This window comes from Cnephaeus nilssonii (genome assembly GCF_951640355.1).
Source record: "Cnephaeus nilssonii genome assembly, chromosome: 7".
Taxonomy (NCBI): Eukaryota; Metazoa; Chordata; class Mammalia; order Chiroptera; family Vespertilionidae; genus Cnephaeus; species Cnephaeus nilssonii.
Window position 1 is genome coordinate 91,881,448 of NC_137078.1, and position 22,003 is coordinate 91,903,450.

At 52.1% G+C, this 22,003-nt stretch overlaps 2 protein-coding genes across 2 annotated transcripts; both read left to right on the forward strand.

Annotated features, from left to right (window-relative positions):
- Positions 1-3,282: 3,282 nt before the first annotated feature.
- Positions 3,283-8,829, forward strand: PLA2G2D (phospholipase A2 group IID; the record flags this gene model as incomplete). The annotated part of the gene is made up of 4 exons (XM_079778185.1): positions 3,283-3,367; positions 4,375-4,519; positions 5,283-5,389; positions 7,240-8,829. The coding sequence occupies 4 exons, from the start codon at positions 3,283-3,285 to the stop codon at positions 7,389-7,391; spliced, it is 489 nt and encodes a 162-aa protein (XP_079634311.1). The 3' UTR covers positions 7,392-8,829.
- Positions 8,830-19,714: 10,885 nt separating this feature from the next.
- LOC307103688 (translationally-controlled tumor protein-like) lies at positions 19,715-20,439 on the forward strand. The gene has a single exon (XM_079778184.1). It carries the CDS (start codon positions 19,750-19,752, stop codon positions 20,323-20,325), a length of 576 nt encoding a protein of 191 aa, XP_079634310.1. The 5' UTR covers positions 19,715-19,749; the 3' UTR covers positions 20,326-20,439.
- Positions 20,440-22,003: the final 1,564 nt, after the last annotated feature.

Sequence of the window (22,003 nt, forward strand, 5' to 3'; positions counted from 1 at the left end):
CAGCAGATTAGACAATGCAGAGGAAAAGATTATCTCTATATAAAAAAGGCTAATATGCAAAGAGTCCCCTCAGGAGTTCGACCGGGAGACCAGGAGTTCAATCGCTCGCTGTGATGTGCACTGACCACCAGGGGCAGCACAGAAAAAAGGAAGGCCCTAGCCGGCAGCTGGAAAGCCCCAATTGGCCCTGATCGCTGGCCAGGCCTAGGGACCCTACCCATGCACGAATTTCGTGCATCGGGCCTCTAGTTCTATTATAAGCAGGGATGATGTGGCTGATGGTGATGAAGGGAGTAACCATAGCTAACATTTATTAAGTTCTAGCTATGGACCAAGCCCTGTTCACATATTATCTTGTTTAATCCCCACAAGAAGGCTATAAAGTAGGTACTACCATCACCCCTATTGTACATGGAAGGAACAAAAGACTCATTGCTGAGCTCCTTGCTCCAGGCGAAGCAGCTGGAATCCAGGCAGTCTGGCTTTGGCTCCCACCCCTTCATCCTCTTCACCTCCACAAAACGCCATGTAACCCCTGTGTGGTTGCCGTACGGCATTCTCCCCATGGGTGAGGCTTGGTGCAGTGTGCTGAATGCTCCCTGAACCCCACAGCAATCAGAGGAAAGAGGGGCTGCTGTCCCCATATTGTCCCGGTCCTGCAAACGTGGAAACCAACGCTCATGAAAGTAAAGTGATTTGCCCGGGGTCCCGCAGATGGTAAGAGAAGGAGCCAGAGTTTGAGCCAGGTCCCTCTGATCCCAAACCCAGCCATCCAGATGTGCCTTGGGGCCTCTGGAGGAGTCTGGGGAAAATGTTTTTGAGGCCCCTTTACAGCATCAATATCATGGCGACTCTCCCACCAGGGAAAAGCTTCCTGGAATCAACAAAGCCTTCTGTTCCTGCCTACTTTTGCTCCTACCCAAAGGATACCAGATGAGGAGAAGCTCTGGGAGTTAGCCACATGCCTGTCAAGAGCCCAGATCTAGAAGACTGCTCATAGGGTAAGGCCCCATTGGCAAGAGTAGAAGGAATAACTACTGAGCACACCGGGGCGGGCGGGGGGGCATGTCAAAGAATATGCTAGAGACACTTATTTTGCCTTCTGTTTCAAATTCTTTTCTCACACATTAGGCTATCAGTCAGTGATGGAGGCAAGGAACAAAGGAAAAACTAGATGTAGAAGAAAGTTGAGAGAGGGAACAGCTCCCAGCAGTGACTCTTGCTGGTGCACTTTCTGGAGTGAACTGGTTAGCTGGCAGCCAAAAGGTCAGCTTGGGCTCTATGCCCTTGAACAGCCATCTCGTGGGCATAGAAGAAAACCAATTTCTGCTACCCATGGGCTCTCCACTAAACCTTGCAGGGTTATCCGTGGAGCCTTAGTGGCAGACCATCTCTTCGTGCTGCCTCCGTGTGTCCTGCCATTAGCACCCCCGACCCTAGTTAGGCGGGATCCACACCGTGTGTTCATTAGGATTCCCATATGTGAACTGGGCGGGCCTTCTGCAAGTTGTCGACACATGTCAATTGCCTTCAAATTGTGCATGTGCTTTGACTCGGCAAGTCCACTTTAGGGATAGATCCCACAGCAGCAGTTCTGGACATGAACTGAGATTTCGCCTCCGTGGTGTCTTTCACTGTTACCACTGTACACCCTAGAGCAGTAACCCATATGGCCATCAATACAGGATTCACTAAATGAGTGGCCTAGCTGTATCATGGACTACGAGGCTGCCTTTCACATGTTTCTGCAGAAGAATATTTAATGGCATAGAACTGTGTTCAAGTTTGATTGGTAAGTGAAAAGAGAGGCTGCAAATAACAACTTCCTAGTTTGGTCAGGAAAAGTGTGGAGAGATATAGAGAGAGAAAGAACAATGGAACCAGAAGGACATACACTGAACCCGTAATGCTGCTTAATGAATCCACAGGTGATTTTTAATTTCTTCTTATTGTTTACTAGTAGCCCGTTTGCACGAAGATTCGTGCAATAGACCTTCATTCACCTGGCTGCCTGCACCAGTTTTCTGCCGGCACCAGGGACCCAGGCCTTGGCTTTGGCCACCGCCTTCTGCCTTTTTCAGGGTCGGGGCTTGGCCCCGGGCGGTGGCCTTGGGCTCGGCGGCACCCAACATCCTTGCTAAGGATCGCAGGAGCCGACCCCCAGTGGTTTCCTGCCATCCTTGCAGGCTGCCCACTGGTGCCCAAGGCCGGGAAAGCCTCCGCCCCAGGCTTTCCTGGCCTTGGGCTCACTGCACCCAGCGTCCCTGCTACCCATCACAGGAGCCGACCCCCAGTGGTTTCCTGCGAATCAGTGCAGGCTCCCCGCTGGTGCCCAAGGCCCGGAAAGCCTCGGCCCCTGGGACCCCCGGGAGCAGCAGGAGGGGCGGGATGGGCACGGCCAAGCCCCCCCAGGTGGCCAATCGACCCGGAACCCCCGGGAGGGGCGGGAGGGGCCGGGCCACGCCCCCCGGGGTGCTGATCGCCCCAGGCACCCCGGGGAGCGGCGGCATGGGTCCGGCCACGCCCCCCCGGGTGCCAATCGCCCGGCCACGCCCCCCCGGGGTGCCGATCGCCCGGCCACGCCCCCCCGGGGTGCCGATCGCCCGGCCACGCCCCCCCGGGGTGCTGATCGCCCCAGGCACCCCGGGGAGCGGCGGCATGGGTCCGGCCACGCCCCCCGGGGTGCCGATGGCCCCAGGCACCCCCAGGAGCAGCACCACGCCCCCCGGGGTGCTGATCGCCCCAGGCACCCCGGGGAGCGGCGGCATGGGTCCGGCCACGCCCCCCCGGGGTGCCGATCGCCCGGCCACGCCCCCCCGGGGTGCTGATCGCCCCAGGCACCCCGGGGAGCGGCGGCATGGGCCCGGCCACGCCCCCCGGGGTGCCGATGGCCCCAGGCACCCCCAGGAGCAGCGGCATGGGCCCGGCCACTGGGCACCGCCATCTTGATCTTCTCAACTGCGGATATGCCACCCAGAGTCCCGCCCCCAGCCTCCTGCCGGCCCAATCGTGGGCATAGCAGAGGTGCGGTCAATTTGCATGTTTCTCTATTATAAGGTAAGCTGTTTTCCAAAATCTTCTACACGGAACATGTGCTTCTTTTGCAATCAGAAAGTTTAAAATACGGATGTTAAAAATAAAAATATATTTTTAAAATTCCCCCTTGCCAGAAAAGAGGAAACAGAAGGAGCAGAGGTGGCCTCCATGAGAGCCAGAGTGGGAGGGGCAGGGGCAGGCTCAGCTGGAGGGGGTGGGGTGCCTCTTATATAAGGGGCTGCCTGCATGAAGGACTTCCGGCAGCTGCTTCCCCTCCTCTGGGCCGGGATCATGGAACTCCCCCTGCTGTGCGTACTGGTGGTGTTTGCTGGTGAGTGGGGACAGGAGCCACAGCTGGAAAGGGAAGGAGGGATGGTAGGCCCTATATCTTTTTTCTAGACTGAGCTGCTGCTCTAATCCCCACCGCCCTGGCCCCTCAAGCCCTCAACCTTCTGCCCCTTGCAAGGAGCCATCAGCGGCTTCCAGCCCCTTAGAACGGTGGCTGTGGCCAGAGAGGCCTGGGTGGCCAAGCTGTGGCGCGCTGCTGGCCTGCCGTGAAGGTCAGAACCGAGGATTCAGAATCCAGGGGCCTGCCGAGCTGGCACCTGTGGTACTTTGGACAAAAATTACAGAAATGATCTCCTCACCTCACCTTGTTCCCCTCTGTCCTTTTGACCAACTAATAACACTCATTTGCATAGAAACAGCACTCCGCATCCACGCTCAGGATCTCCCTTGAACCTGGGAAGTGGGTTCTGTTGACTGTTGGAGGGAGGTGGGCGATTTCTATTTGATCTTTAGCAGAAGATCAAATGTTAAAACGTGGCTGCTAGCAAATTGGCACCTCAAAATATGTGATTTTTAGAAAGGATGCCTTGGGTCTCTATCCAGGTTCCTCCACTTACCAGCTACTATAACCTGGAACAGCCTCAGTCTGCTCCTCTCTAAACTAGGGATTAAAAATAGTATTCATTGTCCGTTTCTCAGTTTTCATAAATATACCACAATTAGGTAAGACGATACCACACTAGAGGAAAGTGGGTGAAGGCTCTGTGAGAACTTTCTATATGATCTTTGCAACTTTTCTCTACATCTAAGTTGACTTATTAAAAAAAATAGTCTTTTTCTCATGGGGTAGATGGAGTCAATAAATTGCTACATGAAAAGGCCCATGGCAAGCACTCACTGTCATTATATTTTTTAATAGACGTAGTGGTTGTTGTCGTTTTGTTATCCAAGGACATTGGTCTGGACCAGATAGAGCAGAGGTGCCAGCCAGGGGTGCACGGGCCTCCCCTGGGATTCACGTCCTATCCTTGTTGCTGGGCTCCTTGGCAGGTGTGACTCCAACCGAGGGCGGGATTCTGAACCTGAACAAGATGGTCAAACAAGTGACCAGGAAGACACCCATCACCTCCTATTGGCCCTACGGCTGTCACTGTGGACTTGGTGGAAAAGGCCAACCCCTAGATGCCACGGACTGGTAACCCTTCCCAGGCAGGCCCACGGGCGGCAACCCTGTCCTGCCCGCACCCCAGGACTCTCCTCTTTCCTCTCCATCTATTTATTCATTCTGTGAACCCGTTTTGTACTATGTGCTAGGAAGTCTGCTGAGCTTCAACACAGCCCCAAGGCTCAGAATCCTGGAGCCTGCCTTCTAGAAGGTTCCCCAAAGTCTCTGAAGACCCTCCCCCTTTGTACTCTCAACCCCTAATCTGATTAGAATACATACACACACTGCCCGCTGCCATTGCACGGGGTTTTTTTATTTTATTTTATTTTTATTTATTTATTTTTTTGCACGGGGTTTTTTAAAGGTCCCACCTCATTTTGCCATTATCTCATTGGATCTTCACCACAATCCTGGGAATCGGCCAGAGGAGAGATGAGAGCCTGGGGCTAGGCCAGGTCATTTCCCTGACCCACCACTTACAGGCTGAGAGTAGAGAAAATACGGTAGTGACTTGGCCTCCCTGAGTCCCAGTTGCCTCAGCTGTGACATGAGGATCATCCTAGTACCCCTGTCGTAGGGTGGTTGGGAAGATTAAGAGAGAATTTGTAGAAAAAGCAGGTGCCTGGGTCCTAGGCAGCACTCTGTGTTAGCGAGCATGAGCACGCAGAAGACTAGACCCCTGGAGGCCTTGGCTCTTTCAAGGCGGGATCGGGTTCTCCTCTGGGGCAGGGGCCGCCTGCGACGGTGCAGTGCGTCTGTGCTCCCTGCCCCACTTCCTGTCCTCTCCCTCCAGGTGCTGCCATGCTCACGACTGCTGCTATCGTCACCTGAAGCTCCACCATTGCCATCACCACAGGGACCATTACAACTACACCTTTTCCCAGGGGGACATCCAGTGCTGTGAGTGTCTGGACCGGGACTGGAGTTGAAGACTGAGGAAGGGAGTTCTGCTTTCACATGCTGTGCAATGATGCTCAAGCTACTCAACCTCTCTGTTGCTCTCGCATGCCCAGTGGCAATAGTGGGGCGGTGGAGGAGAGGCGGGAGTAGGGGTGGGAGTATGGAGAGGTCCAATGAGGGCTTTGGCCCCTTTAGGATCTGGAAGGCTGGCAGACCTCTGCTTAGATCCCAGAGCCACCACTGACCAGCTGTGTAACCTTGAATGCCTTGCTCAACCTCTCTGAACCTCAGTATCTTCATCTGTGAACTGAGGACGAGAACAATATTCTATTCTACCCCAGAGCGTTAATCCGGGGACTAGAATGAAGGCAAGACAGAATGAGCTTCACAGATGCCTGCCGCAGGGCATGCTCGATAGATGACACGGGCTACTGATCTTGTTGTTTCTCCTCCCATCATCACTGATCCACAGCAGCCCAGCCAGGAGGCAGCCCCACCCTGATGAGCTCCATTTTATAGACAAGGAGATGCAGTGAAGAAGTGTTTGCCTGGAGTCACACAGCTGCCAGGAGCAGAGCCTGGGTTGCATCCCAGGTCCCTTGGCCCCTGGGTCCATGCTTGAAGCAGGTGGCAGGTTCCAGGGCTGGGAATCAAATGGGCACATCACCACTGTCCCCGTTCACTGAGGGCTTAATAATAATAACAATGACACTAATAGTAAGAGCCGGCATTTATCGAGCACGCGCTTGTACTGAGTGCTTTGCCTTCTTACTTTCATTCTCACAACAGCCCCCCCCCCCCCCGCCCCCCTTCCCCAGGCAGCACTTCTCATCGTCGCCATTTTACAGATAATGAAACTGCAGTACTGTGGTCCCTCCTGCCTCAGAGTCTGTGCACAGGCTGTTCCATCAGCCTAGAGCACTCCCCCTCCTCCACCTGGCTTCCCTAGGGAGAGAGACCCTTCCGACCTCAGCTCCAATGGCTCTGGCCCACTGCTTTCCTGTCCTGTGGCCCTGGCATTGTTTCTTACTCCCATAGAGCACAGTTTGACATTCCTTTCTGCGGTTCTCAAATACCTGCTGCCCCACGGGAGTGTGAACCTCAGAGGTCAGCAGTGTTCAGTCCTGCCTCCTCCCCCTGCACGCCCCCCCCCCCACCAAACCCCCGCCCCGGGCCAGCCACATGATAGGTGCTCAAATGTTCATTGAATGAATGCAAAAATAAATAAAGGCACCCGGGGCGGTCTTGGTACCTACCCAAGGTCAGGCAGCTAGAGTCCAAGTGTTATATTGCAAATCAGAAGACACCTTTAATCAATAAGCCAAATTTATTTGGAGTCCTGTTCATTTCGCTAGCGCTAGCGGGCCCAGAGGAAAATCTTGCTTCTCAAATTCTGGGGCCCAATATGGTGGAAGTCTCCCCCCTTACTTATATGTTTTTCATCTCTTTGTCTCCCAAATTTGGAATGAGACTTCCGGACTTTCTGAGAAAAAGCCCTGTGTGCTGGGACAGGGCCGTGAGGCCATATCTCAAGGCCTGGCCTGGCGCCAGCACTGACAACTCTGTCTGGGGCATAGTTTATGGCCTCTCTGGAATGGGGAGTAGTCTTATTTTTCCCTATTATTTAAGCAAGCAAACGTTTACAGAAGCCAGAATAGCAGGGTTAAATTTTAAACAGCAGTTTTTACCCAAGATGGAGGTTACTATGCTTCACAAGTAGCTGGGAAGGACACCCTAAAGCTGAGTGAGGACGGCACTGCCTTCAGAGGTTCCCTCCGGGGACCCTAGACCCAGCCCTGGCTCAGTCTCAGGAATGGTCGGACACTGAGCCCCCCTCTTGCACCCCACAGCTGACAAAGGGAGCTGGTGTGAGCAGCAGCTGTGCGCCTGTGACAAGGAGGTGGCCTTCTGCCTGAAGCGTCAGATGGGCACCTACCAGAAGAAGCTGCGATTCGCCCGTTTCTCCAGGTCCCGCTGCAAGGGCCAAACCCCTCTGTGCTAGAAGAAGCCTGCCCGGCTGTCCCACGCTCCCTACCCGGGTCCTCGGAAGTCCCTCGAGATTGCTGACACCCCGGTCCCAGAAATAACTAACCTTCTGAAGCAGCCTGGCTCCCTTAACACACCCCCAGGGAGCGGGAGAGTCGGCCTCTCCTCTACCACCCACCTTGCCTCTTGGACCTTCTGAAATAAATCTCCCAACAGCAGCTGTGTCCTCTGAGGGTGGATTGAGATCTTAGGAAAAGCCAAGGCCAGGGAGCCAGGGGGAAGGTGTTTGGGCCAAAGCAGCAGGTGTTGGGGGCCGGGACCTGGGGACCGAGGTGAGGCAGGCTCTCCCTGTCACTGCCACTCACTCACCAGGCCTCCCCGCCCCAGTCTCACTCCTCTAATACACTGTCCGAGCTGCAGCCCCAGTGGCCTCTCTAATGGGCAGCATCCATCTTTCTGTCCTCCTGACTCTACTCCATAAACCTCTAAGGCCCTCCATCACCCCAGGAAGGGCCTCTTGCAGGAGTTTGGGACCCACCCTGTCTGGCGCCTGGTCCCTCTCGCCACTAGGCATGAGGTCCTGGTAGGCGGGGCCCATGACTCATTGCATCCCTGGTACCCAAAGCAGGGCCAAGAAGGGGCTCCGTAAATGCCTCTGGAGGGAAGGGCTGGACGAAGCCCGAGAGCACAGGCCACGTGTCCTCCAGGCCCTTCCTCCCCTGCCCCCAGGCCTCTGCTCAGGTGGGCTTTCCGCAGAAATGTCCCGCTTGCCCTCTCCAGTGGCTAAGCCCTCCCCAGGCTCCTCGTGCTCCAAGGGTTGCTTCCTACGGAAGTCTCCCCTGGCTGATTCCTCCTGGCTCCCAGGCCTCACTCCCTCCTCCGAGCTCCCATAGCACTTTATGGGTCTGCAATTTACCAAACTGTATCCTGAGTCGACTTATCATCGTCTGGACTTCTCTGATCTCTCCCAACTAGACTGGAGCTCCCGGAGGACGGAGGCCGTGTCTCTCACATCTTTGTTTCCTCTGCTCCTCTACGTAACAGTGTTCCATTCATGCTAACGGATCAAATGGAGATTGTGGCAGATGTTGTTAGTGCTCCACTTCAGAGCCCCTTCTGGCCCAGTTCCCCTACTCCCAGCTAAGCCAGATGTTGGCTGTGAAGTGTTCACCTCTGCCTCTTAAGGCTTGACCGCGTCTGCTGGGAAACTACCTTGCCTATCCCCCCTACCCTCCACATCACCCACCTCTAACCAATGCATGTGGAGTATAATACCCGGGAACGTATAATTGCCCACCCCCGTCTGCGTGGGACCACCTGGGTGGTACAGTGCATGCCCAGAGCTGCTCCTGGCATCAGGCTGAGGGGAGACTTCGGGAACCACCTCTTTGCTTGCTTTGTCCCCTGGCCTATCCTGTTTCCCTTGTTCCCTTACAGGTTTCTCCTGAGAGCACTCCCTCAATAAATCCTTCGCTTGCCAAGAATCCTCATCTCAGGCTTGGCTTCTAGGGAAACTGAGTTTGGATGGATGGATGCATGGATGGATGGATGATGGATGGATGGATAGCTTTTTCATATAAGGATCCACAATCTGTCATTCATAGGTAAGTAGCCATGTCTCCAGCAGCAGGGCTGAGGCACCTGGAGCCACCCACAGCCTCCAGCCTGTGGCACACAGATGAGAAATAGCTGGCCACACAGTTTTCCTTCTATGTGAGGCTCAGTGCCTCATACGAGGCAGTATAATAGGAATGAAGAACTATGGGCCCCAAGTTCAAGTTCTAGTTATACTGCTGGCTAGCCATGTGACCTTCCAGGAGGGATCTTGCTTTCCTTGTGTGTGAAGTATAAATGAAATTAAGAAGAAAATCAGATGAGGTTAATGTTTTCAACAGGGTGAATGCCTGAGCTCTTAGCACAGTGCGTGGCACATGGTAACCCCTCTTTAAATGTTAGCTGCATTGTTGCTATTGCTGTGGCTACTAGCTATAACCACATCTGCAGTGCCCCCCACAAGCTACTAGTAAATCAGAAGGAGAATAGTTCATCAATGTTCCCCTCTTTCCACCCAACTCCTCTCTTCCTCTGAATGACTGTGCAGCTGTTCATTTAGATCCTCATGCATGATGTCCACTTTATCCAGGATCGAGAGCTGGTGATTCCACGGTCCATCAGAGCTCCCATGTTCCGGGCTCTGTGGCTTTGACAATGTCAATGTTGGCAGGAATGGGCATTTATCCCCCTTTTAAAATTGAACAACCTGATGCTCAGAATGGGGACAGGAACCGCCGGAGGTCCCGCAACCAGCAAAAGGCAGAGCCAGGATGCCACCCCAGATCCTTCCCACTCTGCCCCCCTGCACCCCGCCCTGTTTATACTAATCAGGAAGCTTCCAGCAGAAAACTGTGACTCAATGGGCTTCAACAATGAGGGCATTTATGAACTCACATGACAGTAAGTCCAGGGGGAAGGTGGCTCTTTAGTGGCTTGATGATGTTATCAGCACCTGGTTTCTCTACCGCTCCCGGCTGGCCACCCTCTCTGTGTTGGTTAGGTTGGCTTCCAGATGGCTCCTCCTGGCTCCGAGGCGGCAGCTGTGATCCAGACCTCGAGCCAGGGCATGTCAACATCCAGCAGAGAAAATGCTGTCTCTTTTGTGTCTCTTTTTAATTAGCCCTACCACCACCCCCCAGCAGCCCTCCCACTCAGGACCGGCCACCCGAAACCATGTGGCCCCAGTGATTACCCAGGTCGGTTTAGATTCCTCGGAACTTATTTACCTCTCAGACAGGGCAGGGTCAATGTCTCTAAGGGATGCGTAGCTGCTAAGATGGGGGCTGTTGAGATTATTGATAGGATTGGTGTTGGGTGGGCAATCCCAGGGCTGGGTCAGGAGCAGGGCTGTGTCCGTAATGCTTCCCTCTGTGAGCTAAGAACCTAGGGAAGGGCCTGGTGATCACATAGTAGGTATTAGTAGGTATTTGTTGAATGAATGAATGAATGAATCCCAGGTTGGTAAAGACATGGAACTTTGGACCAAGAGGAGAGATGGGGTCTCAGGGCAGCCAGAACTGAGTCCCTGGAGTAAGGCAAGCCCTTCCCACCTGTGAGCTCTCCTTCTGAGCCAGGTTCCCATCACTGGGATTGGAGAAGACTCACAGGCACCTCTCTCTGTCCCTCTCTCTCATGGACCCCTGGATGTAGGAGACAGACAGAAGGACGCATTCATTGAGCTTGCTGTCCCTCTGAGGTCAGTTTCTGCAAAGGGGCACCCGTGGGAGGGGCAGAAGGGACATTGAACACCTGTGCTGCCCACTTACCCGCTCCTCTCCACTCCCTTGGGGCACCTGCACTTTCCAGCTGCAGAAACTGAAACTTTAGGATGAGTCACTTGCTGATAAGTGGCAGGGCTGGGATTTGAACGCAGGTCTCTCTGGCTCCAGAGCCCTGTCTCACCAGCCTACCTCCCACACTCTTTACTAGGACAATTGGTGACTCAGCCCTGGGTGCCCCTTTAAGGGGAGAATAGCCACGCCCAGGGACCAGGAGGTGAGGTTGGGTGTGGCAAGGCAGGAAACCTGGGTAAAGGGCTAGTGAGTAATAATCTTACCGACAATAACAATAGTGCTCAAATAGAGCCCTCACATTTGGGGCACTTTCTCCCACACAGAGCCCCTTCCCGCCATTGGCTGACCCAATCCATGGGTCGCCCGGATTCAGGGTCTCACCTCTGGGGTGTGGGGGCCAGGCCCAGGCTGATGCCTCTCCACGCCTCTGCCTGTTTTTCCAGCTGGATCTCGCTCCCCACACATCCTCCCCTCACGGTGATGTGCTGGTGGGGCTGGGGCTCCTGTCCCTTCCACCACATTTCAGTGTCCCTGGAGGGTCAATGAGGACATTTACACTTGGGGTCCCTGCATCCTCGCTCACTACTGAGGTCAGCAAAGAGCCAGCCTGACCCTGGGGCAGTCTGGACAACCCAGAGTCAGGGACTGACTGGCTCTCTCTAGCTTAGGATGCTCGGGATTTCTTTGTTTGTTTTAGTTTTTTCACTTAAAATAAAGAAGAGATTTTAAAACAGTTTGTGAAAACTTGAAGCTGAGAAGGCAGGCCGAGGGATTCCTCCCTGTTCACTCTCTGCCTTGGGTTCCTGGCCAAGCCTTTCCCACCTTGGAGCCTCTTGGGGAAGGTGCTTGCCAGAGCTCTTTGCAAGAGAGTTCCGCTGACAGTTGCTCCCTCAGGAAAACGTCCTTGTGCTCCCAACTGGAAGCATTGCCCCCCGCCCCTCCCCCACCCCAAACCACCATCACTTACTCCCTGTCTCTCTGCCTTAATTCTAATTCTCTGGTTTATACTTCCTGGTGGTTTTCTTCATCCCTTATTCAATTTATCTCACTCCAGCGCTCACCTAGAATACAAACACTCCGAATGCAGGGACCACGACATCCCCAGCAACCAGAACAAAGCTGGAGACATGTAAAATATCTGTTGAATGAATGGATGGATGGATGAGTGAATGAATGAATGAATGAATGAATGAATGAATGAAAATTGATAAGAAAGCTCATTCTATTTCTCTCAACTGAGCTATTTCCCAGCTGTGTGACCTTGGATCAGTGAATCTACTTCTGTGATTCTCAATTTGTGACCCATAAACAGGAGTGATCACACCTACCTCTTGGGGTTGTTTATGAATTCCATGAATGGGAATTTTTTACCAAGCCCTCACCTCTTTCATTTTGTTTCCTTTTTTTTTTTTTCTTTTTAAGTTTTTATTTATTTTAGAGAGGAAGGGAGAAGGAGAGAGAGATAGAAACATCAATGAGAGAGAATCATCGATCGGCTGCTTCCTGTACTACTCCTCTTGGGGACTGAGCTGGAAACTTGGGCATATGCTCTAACCCAGAATTAAACCGTCACCTCCTGGTTTATAGGTCAATGCTCAACCACTGAGCCACACCGGCTGGGCAGCCCTCACCTCTTTCTTGATGAGTACTTACGGTTGGTGAGAAGTTTGGGACAGAGCGGAAGGGGTAGGTGTGCAGATTGGAAAGGGAACACATTTTATCGCCTCCCAGCCCCTCCCTCACGACAATCACAAATCAGCCACCCCTCCCAAGAACACTGCCCTACTCCCAGGAGGCCTTGGAAGTGGGTTGAAGGTCATTCTCCTCTGGAGTCCCCTCCAGGAGCTAGGTTGGGCTGAGGCAAGCCCAAGCCCAGACTATCCGCTGCCCTCAAGGGTCCAGCCTGAGATGAGCCGGCGCTGGTCTGGGATCTGCAGGCGGCCTGCGGGAAGTGCCCCTCCCTGGCCCTGAGCACCCCAGGTCCCGGAAACGCATCTCTGAAGGAAGAGGAAGAATCCACCTGGTTTCCTAAGAGGGAAGATGGGAAGGCGCAGTTCTCTATGCTAAGGACCTTACATCCATTTCTCGCTGACACCTCATTACAGACGAGGAAGCAGGCTCTGTGAGAACCACCCGAGGCCACTCACTCAGCCAGCAGCAGCAGAGGCCCGGCTCTGGAGGGGAAGCCAGGGAAGCCTGCATCCCGAGCCGCCCTCCCACGAATCCCTGGGGGAACCTGTTTAAAATGCAGGTTGTAGCCCTGGCTGGTTTGGCTCAGTGGATAGAGCGTCGGCCTGCGGACTGAAGGGTCCCAGGTTCGATTCCGGCCAAGGGCACATGCCTCGGTTGTGGGCTCGATCCCCAGTAGGGGACGTGCAGGAGGCAGCCAATCAATGATTCTCTCTCATCATTGATGTTTCTATCTCTCTCTCCCTCTCCCTTCCTCTCTAAAATCAATAAAATATATTAAAAAAATAAAATAAAATAAAATAAAATAAAATAAAATGCAGGTTGTAGCCCTAACTGGTTTGGCTCAGTGGATAGAGCGTCAGCCAGTGGACTGAAGGGTCCCGGGTTCGATTCCAGATTGTGGGCTTGATCCCCAGTAGGGGGCGTGCAGGAGGCAACCAATCAATGATTCTCTCTCACCATTGATATTTCTATCTCTCTCTCCCTCTCCCTTCCTCTCTGAAATCAATAAAAATATATATTTTAAAAAAATAGTTGGGTGAACTAACAAGCGCTCCAGAGATGCTCAGGACAGCCGGCTCCACGCTGACACCACCTTCACCCTGACATCGTCCCCAGGTGCCCCGTGAGTCAGCGCGACGTGGATTCTTTCTCTGGGAAGTCCCCCACCAGGGAGAGGAGGAGGAGAATGTGGATCTGCTCTTGAGAAGTGAAAACATGGCGGGCAGCAGGGCAAAGCAGTCAAGGAGCTGTGGGCTGAGAGCCAGGAGACCCCACACTAGACCCCTTGTCACTCCTTTGCTCCGTGGCCTCTAAAGGGACCAGACTGTGCCACCCCAAGACATGCCACATTGGCATAAGAATGAGTTCGAGCCGAAGGCAATTGAGAATTGACAGACACCCAAGGTCTCTGTTCTCCCCTTATCGCCTAAAAGGGCCTAAGTTTCCCTTTGAAGAAGGCGCCCACACCCTGTCCCTGCCCTCGTACCAGGGAGAGGAGCACAGCTCTTATCTTCAAAGATGGGGCGTCAACCCCAAGACGAATTTGCATAAACAGACTTTACTAATATAGCCCTTATCTTCCCCTGGTTTCCTCCTATATTTCCTAGTCATTTCCCCCCAATTAATTGTCCCTTGAGGTCTAAACCCTCTTTCCTTTGCTCAGAACGTAGATAAGCCCGAGTCGAACCACTTCTTTGAGTTTCACTTCTTGCCTGTGAACTCCCGGGCATGCAAATATTAGCAAGTATATTTTTTATTTGCCAGTTCAATTCCCAGGCCCTCCTTCCCCACACCTACAAGCGTGGAGAGAAAGGTTCTCCGCAGCAACACTGGCCCGCAATTCCCCATTAACACCCAAGTGCCCAAGTGAAACCGCGCATGTTCTATGGAAAATAAGTAAAACAAGATGAGCAGCCGGAGCCCTGGCCAGGGTGGTTTAGTCGGTAGCAGCGTCATCCCATACACCCAAAGGTCGCAGGCTGGACTCCCGGTCAGGGCACACGCCTAGGTTTCAGGTGCGTGTGGGAGGCAATCAATGTTTCTCACATCCATGTTTGTTTTCTCTCTCTTCCTCCCTCTCTCTTTCTTTTCTTTTTTTTTTTTTCTTTCTTTCTTAATCTCCCTTCCCCTCTCTCTAAAAATCAATAAAAATGTCCTCGGGTGAGGATTAAAAAACACAAAGATAAGTATATTCTTGACTGTATGAGGGAAATGAGCCGCAGGAAAGGCTGGTGAGAGAAGCGCTCTAACAGCAGTCAGGAGTGTGGCTCAGGTCCCGCACACAAGGGCTGCCCGCTCTGGGCTCTCCCGACTCCTGGGGGAGGGATCTTGGGAAGAAGTTATTGAACCTCTCTGAGCCCAGGTTCTTTACTGTAACACGGGGTTCTAATACCACCTTCACAAGGTGTTGTGAGAGATGACGGGCAGCTTAGCGGCCTGCCTGGCATGTAGAGACCAGCCCGCGGAGCCCGGGGCAGCTGTCGGGACTGTCTGGTTGTTAAATGAATGTTATCAGCTTTGCCAGCATCACTGTGTTTTCTTCCTTCCCCGGAGGGCTCGCCCTCACCCACGCCGTCAGGCCACGGGGAAGGGGCCTGCCTCAGCTGCCTCGACTGTGGCCTGCAGGCCTGGGGGCAGCCTGTGGATGCCACTGACGAGTTACTGTCCCCTCCTGGCAGGCCTGCCCAGGTCTGAACTGAAACCTTGCCTGGGCGCCATCTGAAGCAGGGGCAGCCACATTGATTCAGCACACTTTCCTGGGCAAAGAGGTGGGCTCTGGGGTTGGTACCCTTTTGCCCTGCTGTGGTTCCTGGGGCAAACTCCTTGACTTCTCTGTGTCCCCGTCTCTTCACACTCAGGACGGGGAGTTTGTAGTACTTCCCTCACGGGTTACTATGAGAAGCAGTGAAACCATGGGAGGACGCTGTCCACTTTGGGATCTGCTCCAGGAGCCAGGCGCCAGGCCAAGCAGTGCGGGTCATACAGGAGTCCCAGTCCCCGTCCTCAGGATGTCCCCGTTCCCATGAGAAGCTCTAACACTGTATGGAACCAGTTCGGCTGGGGAGACGGCCCTGAACTTCAGGGCCTGCGAACCTGGTTCAGGTCCCGGCGCCGCTAACGCATGTGTTTGTGTGTGTGTGTGTGTGTGTGTGTGTGTGTGTGTTACCTTAATTGTTACCTTAATCTTTTTTTTTTTTTAATATATTTTATTGATTTTTTACAGAGAGGAAGATACAGGGATAGAGAGCTAGAAACATCGATGAGAGAGAAACATCGATCAGCTGCCTCTTTGCACACCCCCTACTGGGGATGTGCCCGCAACCAAGGTACATGCCCTTGACCGGAATCGAACCTGGGACCTTTCAGTCCGTAGGCCGACGCTCTATCCACTGAGCCAAACCGGTTTCGGCTGTTACCTTAATCTTAAGCAAGATGCTTTTCTTCTCATTTTCCCACTCTGCAACATGGGATGTGCTGAGGCTATAGTGGGTGATGGATATAAAAACACTTTGAAAAGCATACACTATGAGGACTGGGGTGTTCTGCAGAGGAAGGAAGTCTGCGAGCTGGAACGCGTGCGAACTTCGACTGGATGCTCGACCTGACAGCACCCCTGTCTTAGATAAAGGGATCCTCACAGGAGATAATAGCAGGCTTGAGGTTTACAGCCAACCCGTTCATTTGCAACCTGAGTAATCTCGGCGTCCAGCAGCTGGCTCACTTCGGTTTAGAAAAGCAATTGGGCGGCATTCCGGGGTTTTAAGTCAGCTGTTTAGAATGGATGACTCACAGAGTTTTAGACACGACAACGAAACAGTTTTGGATTCTCTAAATCAGGGGTTCTCAGACTTGATAAATGAGTTGTTGGCCGACTCCCAGACCCTGTCATTCTGAAAATGATGGATTGGTGAGTTTGAGATGTGACGTTTCTTCCATATGATTCATCTCACTTTCTCCCCAGCTCCTTGCTGGAATAGCAATGGGACGGCTGGGAAGGTCAGTGCAGAGGAATTAACACAACGGCCGGGAATCTTTCAGAAAGGATAAGGTCAAAGCAGAGCCGGACAGTAGTTAAAGCAGTAATGGCAGCTTCTAACCAGGACCGACTGCAATGGAGGAAAGGAGACCTCATGTGGAACTGGGCTCAATTCCCGATACAGCAGGGACAGGAGCGGGGTGGGGGTGGGGGTGGGGGGCTTAGGGCCACAGAGCAGGCAAGGGGTCTGTGGATGGAAAATTACTGAGAGGATGTATCAGGGGCAGAGGGGATTCTGGCTAAACCAACTCAACAGGATTCCTGTGGAAGGCAGGCCAGGTGATCAGACACCTGGGAGGGTGGGGGTGAAGAACTTGATCAGATATCGATGGTGATGAGATATCCAGGGTGGGGGTTCAGGCTAAACCAACAGGACAGGATTCCTGCTCTTGAGGACGAGGCCTAGTCAAAAGTAGGTCTGAGAGGAGCCTGACTAAAGTTCGGTCAAGGAAAGAGTCCTTGTCAGTCCCCCGTCTTGTTCGAGGAAAGAAGGGACATTCTTTCCTCTGAACAACTTAAGTCCATTTCTCACTTGGTCACCTTGTGCTCAGAAAGGATCAGCCAGACCACACGTTGAGACTTGGTTGTAGTGTAGCAGCCAGTCAGTTAATGGGAGAATATCTATAAAAACAAAAGAAAGACAGACATTAGTAGCTGGAAACCCAGAGGGCGGCCCGCTGAGAAGCTTTCTAGCTGCTGAGCTGTGAGCATCTTTAGGTGACGGAGGGAGGACAGCAGCGGCGATCCAACACGTCTCCTGCTTTGCAGTTTCAAGGTCATTGTCAACGGCATCGGGTGTTCCACTGAACTCTCTGAGTGGCCCACACGACAGGCATGAAGTTGCTCCTTCATGATCTTTTGTCGAGATTTCTCTGAAGTTTACATCAAATCGTCCAGCTTCTGTTTGCTGGACGTCTGGAAAGGGGCGGTTTTAGTGCTCAGTGAGGCCAAAGGTCAGGAAGGCAGGAGAATAATGAGAAACGTTAATTTGGAGACTTGTAGCCAGACATCGGGGAACCCGCAGGGTATACTTTAGTTTTCCATTGAAACACAAAATTGCTGTCTGCAGTCCTCTACTTTTTTAATCAAAGATACCGAAAGTAGCCTGGCGGGTGTGGCTCAGTGATGGAGTGTAGACCTATGAGCCAGAACATCATGGTTCAATTCCCTGTTGGGGTACATGCCCAGGCTTCAGGCTCGATCCCCAATGGGTGGCATGCAGGGGATAGCTGATCTATGATTCTCATCACTGATGCTTCTCTCTTTCTCCTTCTGCCTTCCTCTCTCTGAAATCAATAACAACATACTTTTTAAAAAGATAACAAAAGTAAGGCTATTCTTGCTTTCAAAATAAGTCTCTGATCTCAATAGATTATTTAAAGGCATCTCGAGTGGTAATTGACCTCTGCAGGCTAACCTTCATCTAGAATCTGCTCCAGCACGAAGGATTCTACCCTGGGGCTGATTGCAAATGTTTTCAGAGAAGAATCAGAGTAAAAAAACATAAATCAGATTAAAATGGCTGTGATTAAATATCTGATGCTAGTGCATTTGACCCCCCCCCAAAAAAAAAACAACACACCACACATGTGGCTATTTCTGCGACACCCAACATTTAAAAATAACAACTGGAAATATGGAAAGTTCCCATCAAATCATAACATGCCATGAACAGCAAGGACATTGATCCATTTCTAGAAATTCACACAATTTCTGAAATAACATTTTGCACATACAGATATAACCTACGGAAGGTTAAATATCTCTTATTTGACAATGCTGTCCATGCAACCTAACATATCAAATAAACCAAATTATTTGCAACTTCCTTTGGGGGTAGGGGATGGGGTCCTCTGGGAAATCTCAAGGTCAGTTCAAGAACCAGAAGGTTTCGCTTAGGATTTGATTTTGGGAAGTCAAGATTGTCAACAATGTAAAAAACCTTAGACCTTTGCAACAGCCAAGGACATGGTAAAGATTAATATACTGTGCAAGAGATCATTCTGATAAGACAAGGTCTTGGTCCCGAGGCTGATTATCTTTTACAATCTCCTGTTAACAGCAGATAAATAATCCAAGAAAACTTGGTTGTTTTAACAGAGAGAAAACCACAGTCTAGTTTTGCATCACTGTACTTTTGATATCCAAGTTCATTCTTAAAAGAACGTATAAACAAATCTATCCAATCTTCGCCAGCTTGACCGCACAAGTAGCTGCCTAGATGCCTTCAAATCCATCTGAATGTATGACTATCTAGTCTGTTTCCAATGCGCCCTTTTCCTTTTCAGCCTCAGTAGCTTTTGGGGGTCCCTGAGGCCCTTTAGATCCCCAGAGAGGGGGAAGGGGTTTGATTATTCAGGTGACCAAGGGGCTGGAGAGGGCAGGGAAACGGTCTAACAGAGGTGGGCAGAGGGATGGAGAAGGTAGGGGTTTGCAGGGGGTCCTATCAAAGGATTCAAGGGACCTAAAGCGCTAAGAAGGGGAGATGGGAAGGAAAGTTCTCAGAAGAGCCAGTTTGGGGACATCTCATTTCCCAAAGAGGCCATTGAGATTCCATATTATCCTTGGGAAAGTCATGCCACCAGGAAAGGAAGCAGAAGGCGGTGGCGGAGCAGACAGTCATCCGGGGTTGGAGAAGGGAGTTTCCCGGGCACTGAGAGCTCCTTTATTCTTCATTAGCGTGCCTGTGCCTTGTCCACAGGAGCACTGGAGACTCTAACCAGAAGTTGTTCCTTCCCCAGGCTGGCCTCTTACACACAGATGCCTCGGGCTCTACCCTAGCGTCTAGAGCAGCGGTCGCCAACCTTTCGGACCTCAGGGACCACGGGTTGGCGATCGCTGTTCTAGAGTATACTCAGTCCTCACCCCGCTGCAGGCTCAGAGTCCTGCTCATCAGTGGGCCCTGAGCTGTCGGTCAGGAGTGAAGACAAAGGCTTCCCAGGCACACACCTAGGGTCCTGGGTGAGAGGTCCGGGGGCCCAGCGAGGAACTGGATCCTTCCTGGGTCTCGTGCACATAACTGTTAAAGAAAACCAGAGCTGGCCCTGGCCGTGTGGCTCAGTTGGTTGGGCGTTGGGCGTTGTCCCATGCACTGAAATGTTGAGGGTTCAATTTCTGGTCAGGGCACAATCACAAGTGGGTGCTTGCCAAAGGCAGCCAACCATGTTCCACTCTCACATCGATGTTTCTCTCTCTCCCTCTCCCTCCTACTCTCTCCAAAAATCAATAAAAAATATATTTTTTAAAAAAACAGCCTCCCTCACCCCCACCCCGAGTGCCGCTCTGGCTGCACCACGCTCATGCCGAGCTCCGTGCTCCTGCTAAGGCAGCGCCGCCGGCTCCTTCCAGCCGCCATCATGATCATCTACGGGGACCTCATCAGCCATGATGAGATGTTCTCCGATATCTACAAGATCCGGGAGATCGCAGACGGGCTGTGCCTGGAGGTAGAGGGGAAGATGGTGAGTAGCACAGAGGATAACACTGATGACTCACTTTTTGGTGGAAATGCCTCCGCTGAAGGCCCGGAGGGCGAAGGTACCGAAAACACAGTCATCACTGGTGGTGACACTGCCATGAACCATCACTTGCAGGAAACCAGCTTCACAAAAGAAGCCTACAAGAAGTGCATCAAAGATGACATGATATCAATCAAAGGGAAGCTTGAGGAACTGAGAGCAGAAAGAGTAAAGCCTTTTATGACAGGGGCTGCAGAACAAATCAAGCACATCCTTGCCAGTTTCAAAAACCACCCGTTCTTTGTTGGTGAAAACATGAATGCAGATGGCATGGTTGCTCCGCTGGACGACCGTGAGGATGGTGTGTCCCCATATATGATTTTCTTTAAGGGTGGTTTAGAAATGGAAAAATGTTAACAAATTGGGCAGTTTGGCTCTATCACCTGTCATCATAACTGGCTGCTGCTTTTCGTCCACACACCAAGACTAGGACAAATGGGACTGATGTTATCTTGAGCTCTTCATTTATTTTGACCTTGATTCATTTGGAGAGGAGGCATTGTTTTTAAGAAAAAAAACATGTCATGTAGGTTGTCTAAAAATACAATGCATTTAAACTCAAAAAACAAAACAAAACCACAAAACAGCTGGACAGTAGCTTAAGTGGGAAAAGCAGATTTTTAAACAGGAATGATTGCAACAGGGGGAAAAGAGACCTCAGTCTGGGATGGGGTTTATTTCCAAATACAGCAGGGACATGGGGGGCTTTCTAGCCAGGAAGCAGGCTGGGGGTCAGTGGATGAAAAATTACTTAGAGGAAGTGTCATGGGTTCAGGGGGTTTCATGTTAACTAACTCCACAGGATTCCTGCTGAAGGCAGGCCAGGTGATCAGACGCCACCTGGGGATGGTGAGGATGAGGAATTTGACCAGATATCCAGGGTGGGGGATTCTCGGAAACTGGCTGAACAAGATTCTTGCTCTGGAGGACAAGACCCAACAAGGGCCCAGTCAAAAAAAAAAAAAAAAAAGAGCTCAAAGGCCCTGACTGAAGTTTGGTCAAGGACATTTTGTCAGTTACAAGGGCTGTGCTTGGTTTAAAAAGCAGACAGCCGAGTAACACATTTTAAGAAAATGCTCTATCATAAAACATAAAAAAAATGTTCTAAATACATTTTGAATTAAAAGAGGAAGTTACAAAATGTGCATATGCTAGGTGGATGAGGATGATGATGTATAATTTTGTATTTATCAGGAGGACACACCTCTTACACTCCCCCCTGGGTGCACCATTCCAAATATAGAAATGTGTAAAATGAGGGCCATGACCACAGGTTGGCCCAGTCCCTGTGGACATCATTGGGCTGTACCAGTGGATATCCTATATAATAAAAGCCCAGCGACTGAAATGGTGGAAAGACCAGAATGCCCAGAGACCAGAACAACCATGGCCCCTCTCCCCGGCCAGCCCCACACCCTAACAGGGACCCCCACCCTGATCAGGGGTATTTCTGGCAAACCACCCATGGCCCCTCACCCAGCCGGCCTCCCCTGCCCCCCCCCCCCCCCACAGTGGGGATCACCACCCCAATCAGGGCATGGTAGCCTACAAATCACCTGCGGCCCCTCACCCCAACTGGCCCCAACTAAAGATGGGAGACTCAGCGGAGACTCCCACCCTGATCTGGGGCCCCCATCAGGGCAGGCAGGCCGGCCCCCACCTGTACACCAGGCCTCTATCCTATATAATAAAAGGGTAGTATACAAATTGACCCTAACGGAGAAATAACCAGAACAACTACTCTACCAGTCACTCTGAGGCGCACTGACCACCTTTAGGACCCTTTCCCCAGCCACCAGGCTCCAATTGCCCGATGACGAACAGGAAACCGGGGGTGTGTGGCAGAGGATGTGGGTGGCACCAGGCCAAAGCCCCCACCCCACCGATCGCCCCACACACAGAGGGCAACCCACAGTGGGTGTGGGGCTGGCGAGCAGGCGTGAATGGCTGATATCTCAGTCCCTTTCCCCAGCCGTCAGGCTCTGATCACCTGATGGTGAACAGGGAACCGGGGGTAGGTGGTGGTGGGGGGCAG